We start from the raw sequence: 19721 nt of genomic DNA on the forward strand, positions 1-19721 counted from the left end.
ATGTTACAACTTGTCCCAGGTGAGCAGACAGAGAATCATATAGCCCGATCACTAAAATGTCAGAACCGGATTGTGGTTGGAAAAAAAGTCATGACGAACACGGCAAACACTTATAGAATAACACTGATAATCCACTGAGAAGTGAATCACGGGCTGGATGTTTCACGTCCTATAAACAGAGCCCCGCTGTCTGTTTGGAGGTCATGTGACTGGGAGAGGCGGGGGAGAGGATTTGGAGGAAAAAGCACAGAAAGCTAAGGTGAGACCACCTCTACTACTCAAGCGTTACCTTTGGTCCTCAGGCAACACATAATCCCTGCGCTTAGCCACATGCAGCACGTTGAACCCCCACCTGGACAGATACACCCAGCAGACAATCGGAACTGTTTTCTCTTCTTCTTTCTATGGACATTGGGATGCATTTCACCATTCCATCTGTATCCCCGTAGGAGTCCACCTGGCCCTTTCCAGTGGACTGACTGAGTATATCGGGCTCTTCCCAGCATGGACATGTTTGGCCCAGGACAACTGGTATCTGCTCTGCTGCCTGCAGTTTTCCATTCACCTGCAGCTCACTTTTTCCCTGCATTCCCAACCAGACTGGGCTCTCAACCTCAGATTCTGATCCCGGGGCCCTTCATCAGCTTTGAATCCTTGAGGAATTATCTGCAGCCAGAGCCGTGCAAGGAAGCTTTTCTCCTGGCCACGCAGGCGGTCGGGATGGGGCCGCTCACAGAGGTCACGGGTGAGTTCAAACGACAGCGGGGGGAAATGGGACGAGCGGTACGGCACTTGCGCACAGCCACACTGGCACAGTTTGACACGCAGTCGGTTTTTAAAGACGGTCGGTGACGAGCATCCGATCGCAGTGTAAATGTTTACAAAGCATCGGCTGACAGCTCGTAACTAACAATCAATTATCAAGCCCTGTTTAAGTAGGCCTAATGATTGCTTTGCTAATTATCCAATCCAGAGCCATTAGTTCCTTGTCACCCGTTGGCGATTGTGTGTAATTGGGGCTCGCGCTGTGCTTTCCAGATGATCAGAGGCCAGTGAAGCAGCGTCGCGCACGGGCCAACTACAGCAGCTGGCAGCTGGAGGAGCTGGAGAAGGCCTTCGAGACCACCCACTACCCCGACATCTTCATGAGGGAAGCCCTGGCCCTCAGACTGGACCTCATCGAGGCCAGAGTCCAGGTAATTGGCACACTGAACTCCTGGAAATGTTCGCTTCCTACTCATTCAGATGAAGGTTTTTTTTTTATACGGTGTATAAATAGATGAAGCTCTTCAGCCATGTTTATGTTTTTGTAAGTCCATCAGTGCCAAGTGACAAATATTTTTTAAATCCACACAGATTTCTAATTAAGATATCAAAGTATTAAACAATATCGAGGTTTTCACACAGATTTTCAGGGAGAAAAAGTGTCTGGAATATAATTATTTTCATCTGAAGCTTCAGCAGTCTGCGTAAGTTGAATGAAGTCGATATCTTTTTCACGTTTTTTCTTTTAAATGCATTTGGAACTGCGTCAGACAGGCATTTTATGATGATGATTACAGCATAACACGTTCAATCGTCATGTCAGTTGACTTGAATGCGAACATATCCTTAAATAACTGCTCAAATATGTCAGTGTGGGAAAGTTTATTTTGAACTTTGACAGTAACTTAGAGCCAAATATCTTTTTCTGTCATTTTGAAAAGACGTTACAAGTGCATTCATCTATTTAGACTTTCCTGTCATTTCAATGTAATGTTCCCTTATTTCCTTCCAGGTGTGGTTTCAAAATCGCCGCGCCAAGATGAGGCGGCAGCTGAAACTCCAGGGCCACGTCGGAGGGCCTCACGTAAAAAGGGACGACGATGAAACGTCTGAGAAAGCGAGGAGGGGTTTGAAACGGCAGACGGAAGGTTCTACCGGCGAGCAGCGAGACGGTCGACAGGAAGGAGAAAACTATCCGTGGACAAAAACTGTGAGTGCTGCGCTGAGCGTGCGCGTGCAGCCCGTGACCCAGAGGTCGGGGAAGTGGGAGAGGCCGGAGGGGCCGAGCTCAGACGAGCTCCGAACCTGCAGCATCGCAAAGCTGAGGGCCAAAGCCAGAGAGCACGAGGCCGAGCTCCACGGCGCCGTAAACATGTCGCAAACGCAGGAAGACGACGCCGCGCACGACGATTGATAGTCTTCCTTCTTCCTGTTTGTACAGATAATAATAGAGACACAGCGTAGGCACTATTAATATGCAGTAACGTACTTTTTTTATAGCAATTTGGGATGAGGAGCTTCATTATTTAGCTTTTTATAAAACCTTAAAGAAATGTTTTACATGCTTTCCGATCAAATAATAAACACGTATTTATCTTGCCGCACGATTATCAATCTCATCTTCCAACTCACCTCTGATGACATCTCCAGACCTTTTTTGTTTATATAGAACTTTTTAAAGTTCTTTTTAAGTTTGGGTGGTAAACGCATCAATGCTTTATCTTTTGGATATAAATGTATATATTTTTGTTTTTTATTCCTTTAAGAAGTGATTGTTTATCTCACATGAATGTGCTGTTTATGTCTCTTTATTTTCAACGCAGTTTTCAGCTGAATGCGACTTAGGTTGTCAACTCAGAATGACACACACACACACACACTGTGTGACAGTCTTGAACAGATGACAAATGATAAATAATATTATTGGAGCGCAGCTGAAATCGGATGCAGTGAAATCATGTCTAAATAATTCCACTAATGGCCGACTCATCCCTGACCTCTCGGGTTTCACAGACGTGCAGGATGTCTGCATGCAGCCGCACGTCCTCACGGGAAACAATGGGAATAGCAAAAAAAAAATGAAATCATGAAGAGTGAGTGGGTATATATAACAAGTGACTATTTGCATCAAGAAAGTATAGTGCACAATCATTTTTCGTTGGCAATGACACAGATTCCATGAAGAGATGTCTTTTAAAAAGATTTGAAGGCCCATTCTAAGGGCAGAGATAAACAATCAATGTCCAACATTTTATATATAAGGATGAACAAATAATTCATAACGGCTGCGGCAAATAAATGAAGTAAAATAAATGTGCTATCAATCCTTAATCTGGTTTTGGAAATTCAATCCAATTTCTAAAACTGCAGACTTTATTATTATGTGATAATTAAACTTTTTAAACAAAGATAGCGGTGGATTTTGGAAGCATTTCATAATCCTGTGAGTTTTGAGGTCTTCAACGACTCCCCACAATATGTTACATCATATTTTTTTTAAAAATATGACATGATTTGTTGGCATGAATCACGTTGGACTTCAACTTGACATAAATATAGTTACATGTATGGTCAGTTTGACCAGGGTTCAGGGGAGTGGGCTAGTTCTCTGACAGGGCAGTGTAACGCTGCCCCCTTCTGGGTATGAAGATGTCCGTAGACGAGATGAGATTAATAGTTCAGACATGTGAGTGCTGTTAAAATCCAACTAATGCATAAACTTCTTTTCACTGTGGTCACAAATCTCCTATGTGTTGTGTGCACCAGAGTGAAACTTTAAAAAGGTGGATTACTCTGCTTCTACTTTTTGTCTTGCGGTGTATGAGGCTTGTGCTGGTCGTTCACAATATGGGTCAGAGAAGCACGTTGAAATAATAAACTTATTTTGTTTCCTGTTCAAGTGGAAGGACTATTCAAACAGTCCTTCTTCTTTTTTTTAAACAAACTTTCAGAGTACAAGTCTTATAAAGTTGCCCAAAACAATTCAATTTAAAAGTTTTCTCTCAAATGTTTTGGGACACAGTAATATGGGCTAATTGGGGAAGAATGTGTACGTGACAATAGTTGGCCCCAATTAGGCCAAAGATGACTGTGAGTGTGTGTGTGTGTGTGTGGGGGGGGGATGTATGTCATAGTTCTGTTGTTCCCATACTGCAAACTCACCATGATATTCTGGCCGAGCCTGCAGTTTAATTACTTCAGAAATTCTACAGCATCGTCCTCCTCTATGGGGAGGACAAAAAGAAGAATTTTATGGTGCGTTCAATTCAAGATATATTTTTATACCAAGATGAGAGTCCAATATATACCTTTCACAATGTACATTTGAAAAAAAAGTCTGAATAGTTTGCAAATTAAATAATTAAAACGTTGTACGATAGTCTATCTGAAAAATTCATTGTACCCAATTTTAGAAGAAGTCATAGTATAGTTAGTTGGAATAAGTAACAAAAGGTCGTAAGTCAAAGTCAGAATAGTGCAAAGAAAAGTCATAAAAAACAGTCGTGGTAAATATGTCAAACAAAGTCACACAGCCATTGTATTGTATGCTGAAAATAAATAGAAGTGAAGAGTGTCTAATTTATTTTTTCTTAAAGGCACAGTGTACTATATGTCATGAAGTATGATGGATGTATTCAGACATTTATAGCGTGTCAAAGACTAATCGTATACCATAAAGAAAATCTTCAGAAAAATATCTTAGTATAGTCCAGTCATGGTTTACTGCCATGGAAATGTTGTCGTAAAACATTGTATAACATTATTTAAACGTTAGTATCATATGCCATATAACAATTGTGTTAATATAGTATTCCATATACAAATAGGACTCCAAGGCATATAAAAAAAACTGAAAAAAGTTGTGAATTAGTCTGCCATATATTGTGTGTCATAAAAAAAGTCTCAAGTATGTCATGAAAATATGAGAGTATACAACAAATCATATAAGTCTTCATTTAGCCTCAAGGTTACATTTGAGGGTTGTATGTTCACAAACACACCCTTTAATTGTCACTAAATATAATAGTACCCTGCATATGGGGTCAACTTGTTTGAAAATGAATAACCACAAGTTATTTATGAAGATATGTGAATTTATTAATTTAGCAAAAAACAAACAAACAAACAAGTGCATGAATTATGCACAGCAGATAAACGACGTGCCTTTCAGTCGCGTTTTACACAACAGCTGTTTAATGACGGTGTTAATTAGTGTAATGAGTGCCGGCTCGCGCAAGAGCAGCTCGTGCCGCCTGTCGTTCAGGTGGAGAGAGCAAACAGGACGCAGCTGCAGCGCCGCGCATCACGACCGGAACCCCGAACCGACGCGCTCTGTTTTTACCTCTTTCCTCCGACTCCTCCACACGACTCCTACTGCGCCTGTTCTGCGGGACGTAGGTCCGTCTGCCTCTCTCTGTGTCTCTGTCTGTCTGTGCCCGTCGCGCGGGGAGCATGGCTGCCATCAAGGCTCTGGAGCAGTGGTGCAGGATGCAGTGTGATGGCTACCGACATGTGGCCATCACCAACATGACGACCTCCTTCAAGAACGGGCTGGCTTTCTGTGCGCTCATCCACAAGTACAGACCGGACCTCATGTGAGTTAACCCGTTAGACTGGTCGACAAGTACAGACCTCATGTGAGTTAACCCTTTAGACTGGTAGACCAGTACAGACCTCATGTGAGTTAACCCTTTAGACTGGTAGACCAGTACAGACCTCATGTGAGTTAACCATTTAGACTGGTAGACCAGTACAGACCTCATGTGAGTTAACCATTTAGACTGGTAGACAAGTACAGACCTCATGTGAGTTAACCCTTTAGACTGGTAGACCAGTACAGACCTCATGTGAGTTAACCCTTTAGACTGGTCGACAAGTACAGACCTCATGTAAGTTAACCCTTTAGTCTGGTTGACAAGTACAGACCTCATGTGAGTTAACCCTTTAGACTGGTATACAAGTACAGACCTCATGTGAGTTAACCCTTTAGACTGGTCGACAAGTACAGACCTCATGTGAGTTAACCCTTTAGACTGGTAGACCAGTACAGACCTCATGTGAGTTAACCATTTAGACTGGTATACAAGTACAGACCTCATGTGAGTTAACCCTTTAGACTGGTCGACAAGTACAGACCTCATGTGAGTTAACCCTTTAGACTGGTAGACCAGTACAGACCTCATGTGAGTTAACCCTTTAGTCTGGTTGACAAGTACAGACCGGACCTCATGTAAGTGAGACGGGTTAACAAGTACATATTCTTCCATTATTGAGTCCCGTGAAAACCTGGATGACCTGCAATCCTTTTTTAATGTAGTTTCTACAATGTTGCGTGTCTTTGGCACACGGTATTAATAAAGAGTGGTTTATTCTGATATGAATATCATGCTGTATCAGATTAATAGATGCTGCCATGGTGGTGTAACCTTTTGTTATATTAGTTTTTAAATCCTCTGAGTCGTTGTTCGGTGTTCTCACCACTACGACTGACTTCTCTGTGTTCTTTGTGTTTTCCCAGAGACTATGACTCACTCAGAGAGGAGGATGTGTTTGAGAACAACAGCCTGGTAAGATCTCAAGTTGTTGGAGCTTTTTCGCTGCGTTGCGTGGATGAGGATCATAGTGGAGCTTCACAAGCCGATGTAGCATAAAACATCCACTTCATTAAGCCCCTCGCACATGACTGCACATCCATAGATACACAGTGTTTGTTCTCCACTTGGCATTTACTGTATTGTTCCAATATTGAGCCGTTTCAGTAAAGTTTCTGAATCTTCCCTCCACTTCAGCCCACTTGACCTCCTATATATTGTGTGAATCCCCCCCAACTTGACCAGTAGCAACTCAACTGGGACCTCTCCATTATTTAGTCTTCTTCCATTTGACCGGGGTGACTCCCTTGTTGTCTGAGAGGATCCCGTCGGTGTCAGCAGCCAACCTGAGCTCAGGGGAGAGGCTCTCCATGCCATTCATTTTGGATGAGGCTCGCTATCCTCCGTCACTCGATCCTCGGGATGACGGTTCACTCAAGTCTGTTTTTTTCTTTTTTTTTCTTAAAAGGTTACAAAAGAAGAACTTTTACACTCGTGGCCCCAGAATAATGTTACATCATGTTTTAGTTTTAATCCGGCGTTGACGATGCTCCCCCTACCGAAACACCGGGGCGTGAATGTTACATTCATTCACACCGTTCTTCTTCTATATTTCATGAAAAGTGTCATGTTTCTCACAGGTGGTTATTTTACAAGTTGTTAAATAAGAAATTGTCCGCTTGCTTTAGGGAAACCAGCCAAACGGATCCTACATTCTTTATCTTTTGTGCTCTGTCTTTGTATGTTGGTGGACTTGGTATTCATTTAATGAGCATGTCCAGGCCCCAAACAATGCCCCGGTATCCTGCTCCCTCCATCCCCTTTCTTATCCTCCGAGCTCACAGGAAGTGTGCTATTCATTATACAGACCTCGCTGGCCTCGAGCCACAGACTACTGCTCGTCTATTTAAAGTAGATTGTATTGTCTGACATTTTTACACACGCTGTAATCGTAGGCGCTGACATTACAGAGCCCAGTGAAAACCATGTTGTTTTTATTCGGTGGAAAAATGTGTTTACTTGGTGCATCGCACACGACCAATAAATAAACCATGGGCTTTTTGTTAAACTGTGCAATTTTGTTCTAAAGGCTTTTCAGGTCGCAGAGGAGAAGTTGGGGATTCCAGCTCTGTTAGATGCAGAAGATATGGTGGCTTTAAGGATCCCAGACCGGCTGAGCATTCTCACTTACGTCTCCCAGTACTACAACTACTTCAAAGGACGGCCTCCCAGTGAGAATACGGCCGGTTTAAATATCCTTTAGCGTGTTGAGTAGCCAGTTCTCTCTCTCTGGCGCTACAGTGTGATGATTGACACTGATGGTGTTTCACTTTTCCTCAGTGGGAGGTGTAAAAAGGCCAGCAGAGGGCTCCAAGGAGGAGCCGTTGGAGAAAAAGAATCTCCCAGTGGTCGCCAAAAGCTTTGTGTCTAAAAACGCCATTGAGAATCGTTTACCTTCCTCTCCCGCTGCCCACGCCTCACCCCGGCTGGCCAGAGCTGCTGTTCAGGTCAGATCGTCAAAACATTTTGAATTATGGATGTTTACTGTTTTATGTATGAGAACAAAGGCTATTTGTTTGTCTTTAGTGGTTTGATTGATGTTAACAAGATAAATGAAATGCGTGTTTGGATAGAGCATTTTGCTGAGTTTTAGTTTTCTGTTTACAGAAGGCAGTTCGTGCAGAAAACACCAACAAAAATGGGACTCTCAATAGCAAATGTGTTGCATGCAGGAGCCACGTTCATCTGGTTCAGAGGCACTTGGTGGACGGCAAGCTCTATCACAGAAGCTGTTTCAAGTGAGGATTGAATCAATATTCATTGATGCTTTTGCCGCCGTGTACTGTTTTATTGCATTCATTATTTCATGCTAATAAACTCCCACCAGATGCAGCGACTGCTCCAGCGTCCTTCATGCGGGAGGCTACAAACCTGGGAAGAATCCAGACACTTTTATCTGTAACGCCCACCAGAACAGTTGCAAACCGTCTTCCTCCTCCGAGTCCGCCGTCAAAAACGGACCCGCCAGTTCAGCTGTGCGTTTTAACGGAGCCGGCCAGACCCAGCCTGCCCCGCGCCCCTCTTCTGTGCCGTCAGCCCCTCTGAATATGGTCCTGAAGCCAGTCACTCCTCCGAAACCTGCCCAGTCCTGGACGGCCTCAGCCCAGAAGACGCAGACGGCCCGGCAGAGGTTCTTCCAGGCTGCAGAGCCACTCGCGGAGGCCTCGGTCGGTAACCGGAAGCCCGCAGAGCCCTCGAGTGTTCTCGTAAGTGCAACGGTCCCACTGAAGGGTCCCGGTGATGAGAGCAGAGCCGGGACGACCATCGGAAAGACACTGGCTGCGGAAAACTGCAACAATAACAACAAACACCCGTTCACGCTTCGATCAGCGGAGAGACGGTGAGCACCGCGCTGTCCACTTCCTGTGGCCACGAGTCCATTTTGATATTTCTATCCCATCCCACTGTCTGTATAGTCTGTAATGACTTCTGTTATTAAGGCTGACGGTGAGGGCTTCCCCTCCTTGCAGGTTTGGAGACGAGCCAAGTTCAGCTGACAGCTCTGGTTGGAGAAAAGATAAATGCAGCCAAGTCCCAGCAGGACACTGGGCAGGACAACCCTCCAGCAGCCAGACAAACAATCAGCAGCCGCCATGTCTGAAGACCATCAACAAAGACGACGCGAGGCCAACAACTGTACACACAACTGCCAGAGGCAAGCGCGACTAAATTCATTTCAGTTGTTCCTGATCCACTATTTGACATCCAGCCAGCATCCACCCCCACCTTCACTCTTCCCGTCGGTCTCACGACACATTCATTGAAAACAAAAGCCCTTTTGTCATCTTTGGCCTATTTAACCAGCCCCTGATGTGGCCACAATGCTGGATACTGACATTTTAATTTCTGTCCCTCACTTTTAATGAAGTTCCATAGTTGAACTGTCATTCCTTGGATGGATGTGCATTCACGGGTTCAGCATCCTGACAGTCGGGTGCTTTTTCAGAAAGAAACACAATTACTGATTTTTTTTTTTCCACAAAAGTTTTCCACTTGTTTAAAGGAATTATATATTGCCAGTTAATATGCATCACATATTGACCATGACTTCAACTGGTTTGGAAATCAAGAACACCAGAAATGTACCAGTTTGTGAATTTATCTGCTTGTCTCATGCATAGATTATGACCTAATTTTATTTTATTTTTTAATACAGATGTGCATGTGGGAATCATTTACTTGAGGGTATTGTTGTGAGAGACTAGATAATGAAACCAGTAGCTGCACTTATTATGAGCTGTGACAAGGAGAAGAGTCTGGGGAGTCTTTTGTTTACGGTGTACAGGAAGTTGAATGACTTTGAGTGCACTCTTAATTGCTAAAGCAGATGTCAAAGAAAAAAGGTCAACGTGACGACGTCCCACCGGTTTTGAAATCTAAAGAATGATTTCAAATGCAAGTGACGGATGAAGTACTGACGAGCGTTGCTTTTAAAGTCATTCCCTCAACTTCTTCTGTCTAAATCGTTTGTCTGCAGATCCAGTCTGGGGGCAAATGAAGCTCAGACCTGTGAAACTCGAGCTAGATTTAAAGTGAGTATCCTCGAGCGTCTTCATTTTCACTATTGCCTAATAACTCACTAGGTGGACGTGGGGAATGTCACACGGGTGGACGATATCTTGTCTTCAAACAACACTGACCATTCAGCTTATTCACTCTCCAGAACGCAGCGTCGCAGAGCTTCTACCTTCTGTGTTAGTGTTGACTGGCTGAGAGTGCAGCAGCTCTCTCTGTCCCCCGTCCTAAAGAGCCCCAGGGAGTGCCGGGCCTGAACCTTCCCCACTCTTAACACTAGATTTTAATTTCTAACTCCTGCTGATGATTCCTACAATCCCTGCCTTTTTTTTAATCATTACAAAATAAAAGGTGAGGCCTGTTATATTTTCATTCTTTATGGCTGTTACAGTAGGTGCATTAAATCTGTCGGATGAAAGCTACTTTTACGCTGTTTTTAAATGAGAAAATTCTTAAAGTATTTTTTTTTTTCATTGTCTTTCTCCCAGAGATGCTGAAGCCTCTACCGGGACACATAAATCTGGATTTGAGTCCACGACTTCCTCTTCTGTCCCCAATAGAACGACAAGGCCTCCCTCGACTCCAACACCTCCAGCACCTCCAGTTAGTTTTGCTCCGGTCCATTCTGAACACTTTCAGGAAATCTCTCCGAAGAAACCTCCCCTCGGGTCTGGACACCCAAGTGAGTCCCTTCTGAACGTGATAATGCAGAATAATAATAATAATCTAGTATAGCCAGTTTGTAGTTTGAGTTTTCAGAATGTACACTTATCATCATCAGTTATTTGCCAATAAGGTGCATAGATATAGAACTTTAAAGAATGTGTCTAGACTATACATTTTACAATCTATATATGTTATGTATGTGTTAATTATACTATTTGCAAATGTCCACTATCCACTCTGAGTGAAGTATTTGGCTTTTTTATGTGATAATTCACCACTAATAATACTCCAGCTTTTCTTTGCTGAAAAACGGCTTCCTGCTGTTGCTGGCGCCATGCGAGTGGTGATGGTGAACCAAAAATAGCAACGTTTTGGCCGAACACATAAACATTGGGCCTCATTCACCAATATCTTTCTTCAAGTGCCCGACTCCAAGCTTTAAAAAAATAGTGAAATAGTTCTGAAGTGAAGATACGTGCTGTCATATTTCGAAACTGCAGTAGTGGATATGAAAGTAAAACGGCAACAACAAAAAAAGATGCATGGGATACGATTTAATTCGGTGTAAAGAGTTGGTGTGGTATTTATTTGAAAAGATCTTAAGGCCTTGGGGGAAATATGACTGACAGCCCGACTTTGAGATCTGGCATGGCTAGAACAAACGTTAGCAGAGTGAACTCTGCTGAGCGACTCCGTGTAAACCTCCTTGTCCTTACTTCAGGTTTTAAACATGGGAGTTCCTCGCCTGTGAAATCCCCAAACAGACGGCCAGCTGTGGAATCTATTAGTTCTTCATCGACTGCTTCAGCCAATCGCAGACATCCGTCAGGTCTGTTTACAGCTTTTTAAAATGTATTTTTTTTTTATGTCATCGAAACCACACATACATGGCCAAAGCCATCTCGTTGGTTTAATATGCGTCGTGATTTCTTTAATATTTTTACTGGAAATAAATCAGGTAAAGTCTTATGTGACGATGCTTTTTTTTGTGTGGAAAATATGCCATAAAAGAAGTATCTAATCCTATTTTATCTACCTCTTAGGTGCTAAAACGGGAAAGTATTTGTCACCCACCAACGCCTCCAGGACTGAAATGAGGTCACCGTCTGTAAGTTCCCTCCATTAAGTCTCTTAAGAGATTAATTAACAGCTTTACAAATATGCTTTTATTAGATTCCGAGTAAAAAAATGTTTTTTTTTAAATGGACCACCTTCTTAAAGTTTAAGCGTCCGAAAATTGAAGATGTATCTATCGGCTGTGACTTAAGTTCTTTTGCTTTCTCTCAGGTGAAGTCTCATCACATTCCAGTGGAGCAGATTGAGACGGATCTGAACGATATCGAGACAAACTTGGCTCGTTTGGAGCAGGAGGGCGTGGAGCTGGAAAAGAAACTCCGCAGCTGTGAGGAAGGTACTTTGTTTACGTCACTCTTCCTCAACAGACGTGGCCAGATGTCGTCCGTCCGGTTCAATCTCACGAACACATCGCAGGAATCCTTCCGAGTTATTTTTCAAATTTGGCAACCTGGACTTAAAGATGAACGGATTAGAATTTGGTGTTTTACAGTCAAGGTCCTTCGCGTCTCACAAGACGCAGTTCTTTATTCGTAACTCAAGAATGAATATGCAAATTATGACAGTTTCACACAAATGCCTATAAAAAAGTATGTAGCGATGACGTTTCTGACGGACGTGGATGTGAACTGTAACCTGACCGGGTGAGGCATAGAACCACGAGGCGGTCACTCTAGTTCCCACTGTCTTCCTTTTCCTTGTTTAGACACACTCACACGCTTTCATGTTGACGTGTCAATTGAGCCGTGTGCGATTCTTAAAAATAAACACTCTCGTTCTCACTTATTTTGAAGCAGGAGTTGTGGATTCAATGGTCACTTCTGCAGGTGAATAAACTTGACCCAAACTTTGATATTTTATTGTATTTGCGCAAACTGCTGAATCCCACTGCCGCGTCAGTCGGAGCATCTCTGGTGCAGAGTTGTGTGAGTAGTGGTTGCCAAGACGGGACACACACACACACACGTGCGCGCCATCAGCTGGAGATTGGTGTGTGTGATTTACCTGCCATTTCTATTACTGTTTCTGCAGCCAAATGAGGTGAGCGGCGCAGACAGCCCACAGGGATGTTGCTTCTCTTTTGAGGTGGTGGGAGTAGGGGGCCTGATTGCTTTGCTCAAGGTCAACATGACTTGGGTATCGTAATATATATTCTGGTCGATGGCAGACTGTTTTTTTTTCTTTTTTCTCCCCCTCCCTCCTATTTGCCAACCAGGAAGCCTGAGCATGCAATCGCTTGGCCAGGATTTGACATCAATTGCACAGAACCTAGGAGATCATCTACCTCTCAACTTGTCGTGGGAGAAACTAAAAACTGGCACTCGCACGCATTTCAAAATAACATCACGATCGCTCGAGTGATGGCAGAATGTAGACCGTCTTGTCCTCGGTGCCTGGCCGATCGGTCCTTATTGTAAGTGTGACGTTGGGGAGTGTTTTTAGCAGATTTGTCACGAATTGGGTTCTGCAAATATTCCCTCTAAATAAGAAATCTATTGATCCACCTCCTCGGGTATTACAATGCAAGCTGTGTTGCAGTGCATATCATAATGAAGGAATGCCTAACTCATGAATACTGCTTTAGGGAAGTATTTAAACGGTATATAACATTTTATATTTATCACGGTCGTAGTCAAAGCGTCACGTTTTGGCTTTAAATAAATATATTAAAGATAATCCCTGCTGTATTTTTGCTAAATCATTATTAAATAAGTGATGAAGACAAATCTGTGCTTCATCATGTATTCCCTGTGTTGCGCTACATCCCCTGCATATTAAATTGCATATTTAGATCATGGTTGGCGGTTTAGATGAGGAATTATATTATAGATAGGAATGCAGGGTCCTGTGTATGTACTGTAGGGCTGCAACTAATGATTAATTTAATTATAGATTAATCAATTCATGGGGGGGGGGGTTCCCATAAAATGTCAAAATCATGAAAAATGTTCATTATAATGTCTAAAGGAGACATTTCAAAAGTGTGTTTTGTAGGACCAGCAGTCTAAAACCTGTAGATATAAAGATAATCTTCATATTTGACAAACATTTTCACATTCGAGAAACCTGAACCAGTGTTTTATGCAAGCGATTACTCATTTATTGTAATGGTTGGTTGTTCTTATTGACTTTTATTTGACCCCGGGTTCAATTTATTGTCTCAAACTCCAAGATGATTAATCGCCCACGCTTTTTGTGACAAAAAGGAAAGTTATACTCTATGCTCAGGTCCATGCAACAGATTTATGATAACTATACAGTCGATATATATATATTTTTCTTCTACAACACATTGCGCTGATGTTTACTTTAAATGAAAAGTATCAGACTTGGGGTTACCTACACCTCAGGTTCAGGGCTGTGTATGATTGACTACTCCAAACCTGTAAGTGAAGTGTTAACATGGTCCCAGGAGGAGAGTCGGCCTCCATCTCGACAATCCTGCAGCCAGATAATCCCCAAAACTCTTATTTTTGCAGTCAATTGTATTATTGTGTATCTAGTACAGTTGTATATGAAAACTAAGACTAGGTTTGGTGGAAATATAATATGCTAGGATTCTGGATGAGGGGAGGCTTCTTGATTGTTTTAGTAAAGAATAAGATTATACTATTTTTTTCTAAAATATTTAATGGGATTAAACGATGATTCTTCAGCTTGCTCTATAACCTCAGTCACTGCAATTAAATGATATCGGCTGAGTCAAAATGCTATTTAAATATTGCCATCTGAAGTCTCTCTCTCCCAATCTTTGAGCTAAATTTGTCTCGAGTAAGAACCTTAAGTTGAGCTGCGTTAAACTGGATAGTAAATGCACATTTTCCCAAAAAGTCTGAAAGGTCCACAGGTGTAAAATTGTTTTTTTGTATGTGTGTACACATTAGTGCCTAGATTTTCGAACTAGATAAAAGATTGTCGAGGGTCCCGAATTGTATCTCACAATCTTAAAACATGTTGCGTTGTGTTTCTCAGAGGGGGAGGGAGACGTATTAACGGACCCGCTGATGGTGGACTGGTTCTACTTGATTCAAAGGAAGCAGACGTACATCCGGAAGGAGTCGGAGCTCGTATACATGTGAGTCCTTCTACAGCTTGAATCATCTTCAGAACTTTTAACTGCAGTCTGGGTTAAACTTTGTGCTGAAGCTCCTTCATTGATATAAAATAACGTATTGCCCTGCAATATTTTCCAATGATATACATCAAAATGAAGCCTGTTTAAAAAAAAAATGTGAATTATTTTACACTTTTTATATATATATATATATATAAATGATTCCAATTCATTCACTGTCGAACCAAATTTATTTTTCAATACTGTTTTCGGACGGCTGTGCATAATGAATGAGGTTTTTATTGTTTTGTTACACATGTGATACCTGAATGCATCTCCCAGAGCCAGGACTCAGGAGCTGGAGCAGCAGCAGCCCGGTGTGGAGGGGGAACTTCGCAGGCTGCTGGAGAAGCCAGGTAGAGATCTCAGATGTGACTCTTCTGAACGTCACCATCACTTTTTATTTAAGTTTCCAGCACTAAAAAGTGTGTAAACGTGGCGTTGCAGATCATTTAAAGTCCAGAGAGGAGCAACAGCGGGAGAGAAAGTTGCTGCACAGACTGATGGAGATAGTGGATGGCAGAAATGCAATAGTGGAGGTTCTGGATGGAGACAGGCTGAGGTAACACAATGTGTCCATTACATGAGTGATCAGTAATGCACGCCGATACTCGTAATATAACACATTGATATGCAGATGGGACACTATGCTAAACTAGAGTTTAATTCTTTTAAAATCCAATTCAGGGAAGTGGAGGAGGATCAGCAGTTGAATGAAATGATGCAAAATCTTGGTAAGTATTGCATGAAATGATTTGTTCTTTTTTTGTTTATTTTTTCCGATTTGAATACGTCATTCTAATATACATGTGTTTTTGTTGAATAGGAGTAAAGAGGGCCAAAAATAAGAGGAAATCCTCCATCTCAAAACTGTTCAGGCGAAGAAGTAAACGACAAGTTGAATAAAGGCACATTTTACTAAATTTATATTTATCACCCCTTTTTAAACATTCTAATGTTTTTTCATTAAAGTATTGCAGTACGTAGCGTGCTAACGAGACGACGCATGAAGAGATGTCATGAGGAGGCATAATGGGTCAAATCATGGGTTGTTTCTAGTTGTCGGACTATTTTAGGATGAAAGTTAAATTCAATGTTTTTGTTCAATCTTCATCTTCAGGTCTTTGCTGTTATTTAATTGAAGTGAAGATTTCTAAACGGCATATGATTCAATCTTTGCTTTCACAACGGGTGTCTTGTTCCTTCACAATAGTTTTTCACGGGTTATTTTTCTAAATGTCGTTTAATCACATAACATGCAGCAGTGAATATTTTCCTTTTTAAAAAAAATATATAATTGTTACTTCAGTAGAGGAGTTTCACACGCACAAAAAAAATTGCAGTCATGTTTGTTCTGCAAATATTCTAGATATTTATTGAATGATTGGAATGTTTAATGTAAAACTTGCACCGGGTCAAACTGAATTGGATGTCGGGACTTAAAAACACAAACCATCACGGTTTTTCAAATTACAGCGAGAACACAGAATAAACGTGTAATCCTTCAACAGTCTTGAGCCGAAATGAAACTATTTCAGGATTTATTTAATGATGCATTTTAACAAATGTCCCGAAAAAAGGCTATTCTAGCAGGAGGGGAAGAAAAAGGCTCCGACGACGCGTAAAGCCGAGCGCCACACATGTTGCAGACTGCAGCTCCCCTCTCGCCGTACTGTAGGTGGCAGCCTGGGTTTGCTTTACAGCACAAGGCAGCAACTCGGAAATCCAATTTGCCACAGTACGGACACTTAATTTCTTTGCTAATTTTATAAATGCTGCAAAAATGTTCAGCTGTGCTGATGCAATAATGTTATGTGAAAGAGGATTAGGTAGAGCGGTAGCTTATGGCCGGGGAAGGCTTATAAACTATAGGTTTGTATTGAGCTCTTTATCTTGAAACCGGGTTTAATTAAACATTACTCTTTACTAATATCTGCATCAGAAATGTTCCCCGTACCTGAGTTATTAGAAATGTTCAAAGGTTGTGTGGAGTCATTCATGTGTGGAAATGGCATCCGCGGTGTTTGTGAGGAATGTGCTGTAATGTTGCCTTTAAGTGCTCTTGAAAACATACTTGTACTCCCATTTATAGTATTTTTAAACTTGAAATCTGTAGTCCCAATAAATCCTTTGAAGATTAGCGTATACGAGAGGTTGATTTATTTACTTAACAGCTTCCTTTGGCACACATCTTTCTATTTAAACACGTCCTTGAACTTTTTATCACACCACTTCCCGTATTTCAGGCTTCACCGATGATTCCACGACTGCCAAGATCAGACGTCGCTTTCAGTAAGAAACCAACAATGCCGCGACTCCTTTTGCATTAAAGCTGGGCGGCAATCGTACGCCTTTTTAATAAGGTTTTTTAATTTTTTGACGACTTCCAAGATAATTCACCGGCGTCAATATATTACAGCTACTTGTAAAACTACATATCCCTCACTTTGAGATGCGTGACATTGTGATCATGAACTGGGAACACGCTCTTTCTAGCTGAGCAGAGTTGGGGATGATATTGGTACAAAATGCACACGCGTGATGTGGTTGACAGTCGAGACTGAATGTGTGATATTAGAGTTAATTAAAGCTTTGCGCCCCATCTACTGCGAATGCTTGCACTACTGCAATTAAGAATCAAAGGCGAGGGCTTAGTGTCAGGGGGGTGTCTAATACATGGTTTTAACAGGAATGGGACCTGATTTGCCAAGCTCCTAGCGACAAGCATTAACAACAGCCTCAAATTAGAGGGACATTAATATTCATAAGTAAAACAATTCATCCTGTGAATGTGTGATGAAATGGAATTCTCTGAGGTGAGCGCTTGTGTCCAGGCGGCAGTCGTTCATTAAAATATGCCATTACCCATGAAGTGCTTCGTCTTTATAAAAAAAAACGCTGGTTAAATCAGTTTGAACTGACATAAAGGTGGATATTGTAATATTGTTCAGCACCTTGCGTTCTGTTAATCCAGAACATTTAAAAAGAACAAAAAAAAAGCAGTATTGTTAAATAACACTGGTTTCTATACGTCTCATTAGCTGAATTGTTTAGGCTCCCTGAATGAAAATGTAGAATGTATAATCTTTGCTTGTGCACATTGCTATTAGCCTGTTATTCTATTAATAAGACGTGAGTGCTTTGTGATGCTTTAGGTTAGCTGTTGTACGCTGCCACTTGCAACACAATCGTGTGTGTAGGTGTGTGTGTGTGTCACTTGTCTGTAATTATGATCCTCGAGGTAATTTTATCAGGCTCATTAGCTCTGAGTAAACGAGAAGCGTGCCTCTAGTTTATTGGCCATCCAGACTGGAGACTTAATTCTCATCAGAGAGATCATAATATTTGTATAGAGGAAGTGTTTATAGATACATTTATGTGTGTATGTATGTTTATTTGCGAGGACTAAGGCCGAGACTTTTAGCACCTAAAACCAGCAATTACACTTATAACATGAAGTATTTATTTTTTTATAATTGCCAATTTGCTAAAATAATATCCGTGCATGTCATTCTTTGAGCAGGGCAACCGCACATTGTCTCTTTTTGATTTCGGGGCTTGATTTCCAAAACGAAAGCCATTGTTTGTACTCTACAGAGTCTTGTGACTTTATCTTCCTGCACAAAATTAGATTCTCACACCTCCTGCAAACCCAATTGCATTGTTTTGGTCCCTGTTCAATAGAGATGATCCATTTTCTGTGTCGGAGAATGTGTTAAAGGCGGCCGGGGGTAAATATGCTCACAATTTTCGGTGTGTAGAAATTTGCATTGAGGGGAAATTATGCACGCTGGCTAGTGGAAATGAAATGTATGAAGTGCATGACTGGTAGACTTGACAAGTGCAGCTTTCATCCATCTCAAATGAATAATTTTCACTTCCCTTAAACATCCTTAATCCAACCATGTTATCAGCGGGCATGCAGGATTCTGCCAGACTTTCTCTTTAACGGCGCAGCAACTTTCAACTTGCTTGAGATGCTGCACTGCGGTTGCTTACCACATGGTCTTATAGGGACTCGCTCTTATCCTTCCCCTGCTGGTTTTGTGGATCAGTAAAATTCCTTCAAAACACAATATATACATAACGCCAGTCTTAATAGATAGTGGAATGTCTCACTCTCCCCTCCTCTGTGCTGCCTCAGAGGTCGACTTAATGCACTGTATTTTACCTCTGATTCACATTGGCAGAGAACTCCAAGGATGGTGTCTAAAAACATTTTTTTTTTTTTTTTACTATTTACTCGGTGGCCCTTTGTCCTCTATTTCAAATTTTCGGTGACAGACCCTTCCATGCTTGTAGCCTTTTACGTGGTTTTGGAAATCCATATAGCTGTAAAGGGATAGAGAAGAATATTCATGGTAAATTACTCATTTACAGCCTAGCGTTCAGCACTTTGACTTGATATTTTGGGAACACTTCCTCGTCTCCTCTACTGAAATACATACTTATGATGATACCATATTGTGGCAAATTCCCCCCCCCCCCCCCCCCCCGTCTCCATATCCAAATCCTTTTTAATTTATGCACTGTGGCAGGCTTTTCTAAATACAACTCACAATAAACAATTAAATGTGTAATTGGTGTTTATGCCGCTAATCCTCGTGATAGCCTCTAATATGAAGGGGTTACGTGGCTATTTTCAATATCCACTCTCACAGAAGCCTCGGTTTGCGATAAGAATATTAACCTCATCAATTTCAGGTAACTTTCAACGCTTTAACATCTTGTCTTAAAGACCTACGTGTTAGCAGGAGTCTCAGCCTTGGCATTTAGTGACATTTTAAGCCTTTTAACAGAATCCAGACAGGGATTTAGAGTTTCCACTAAAGGAAAATAATTTGTATCCTCCTTTCTGGGGAAACTGTGGGTAGAGGGATTAAATGCACCAGAGAGATTTGTATGTGGTGCAAGTAAAACAATATTGTGACTCA

General features: G+C 41.7%; 2 protein-coding genes across 2 annotated transcripts; both read left to right on the forward strand.

The window, feature by feature from the left end:
• Nucleotides 1-2179, forward strand: si:dkey-43p13.5 (visual system homeobox 2). Its single transcript, XM_056406890.1, has 4 exons — nucleotides 1-19; nucleotides 485-745; nucleotides 1039-1196; nucleotides 1778-2179. Exons 1-4 carry the CDS (start codon nucleotides 1-3, stop codon nucleotides 2177-2179), a joined length of 840 nt encoding a protein of 279 aa, XP_056262865.1.
• Nucleotides 2180-5169: 2990 nt separating this feature from the next.
• On the forward strand, nucleotides 5170-16924 carry micall2a (mical-like 2a). The gene is made up of 17 exons (XM_056406867.1): nucleotides 5170-5360; nucleotides 6284-6332; nucleotides 7447-7588; nucleotides 7698-7864; nucleotides 8025-8155; nucleotides 8245-8757; nucleotides 8888-9072; nucleotides 9895-9949; nucleotides 10421-10614; nucleotides 11320-11427; nucleotides 11642-11706; nucleotides 11886-12009; nucleotides 14646-14748; nucleotides 15070-15143; nucleotides 15235-15349; nucleotides 15475-15521; nucleotides 15614-16924. The coding sequence occupies exons 1-17, from the start codon at nucleotides 5218-5220 to the stop codon at nucleotides 15691-15693; spliced, it is 2295 nt and encodes a 764-aa protein (XP_056262842.1). The 5' UTR covers nucleotides 5170-5217; the 3' UTR covers nucleotides 15694-16924.
• The last annotated feature ends 2797 nt before the right edge of the window (nucleotides 16925-19721 follow it).

The sequence above is a fragment of the Pseudoliparis swirei genome, chromosome 23 (genome assembly GCF_029220125.1).
Source record: "Pseudoliparis swirei isolate HS2019 ecotype Mariana Trench chromosome 23, NWPU_hadal_v1, whole genome shotgun sequence".
Classification (NCBI taxonomy): domain Eukaryota; kingdom Metazoa; phylum Chordata; class Actinopteri; order Perciformes; family Liparidae; genus Pseudoliparis; species Pseudoliparis swirei.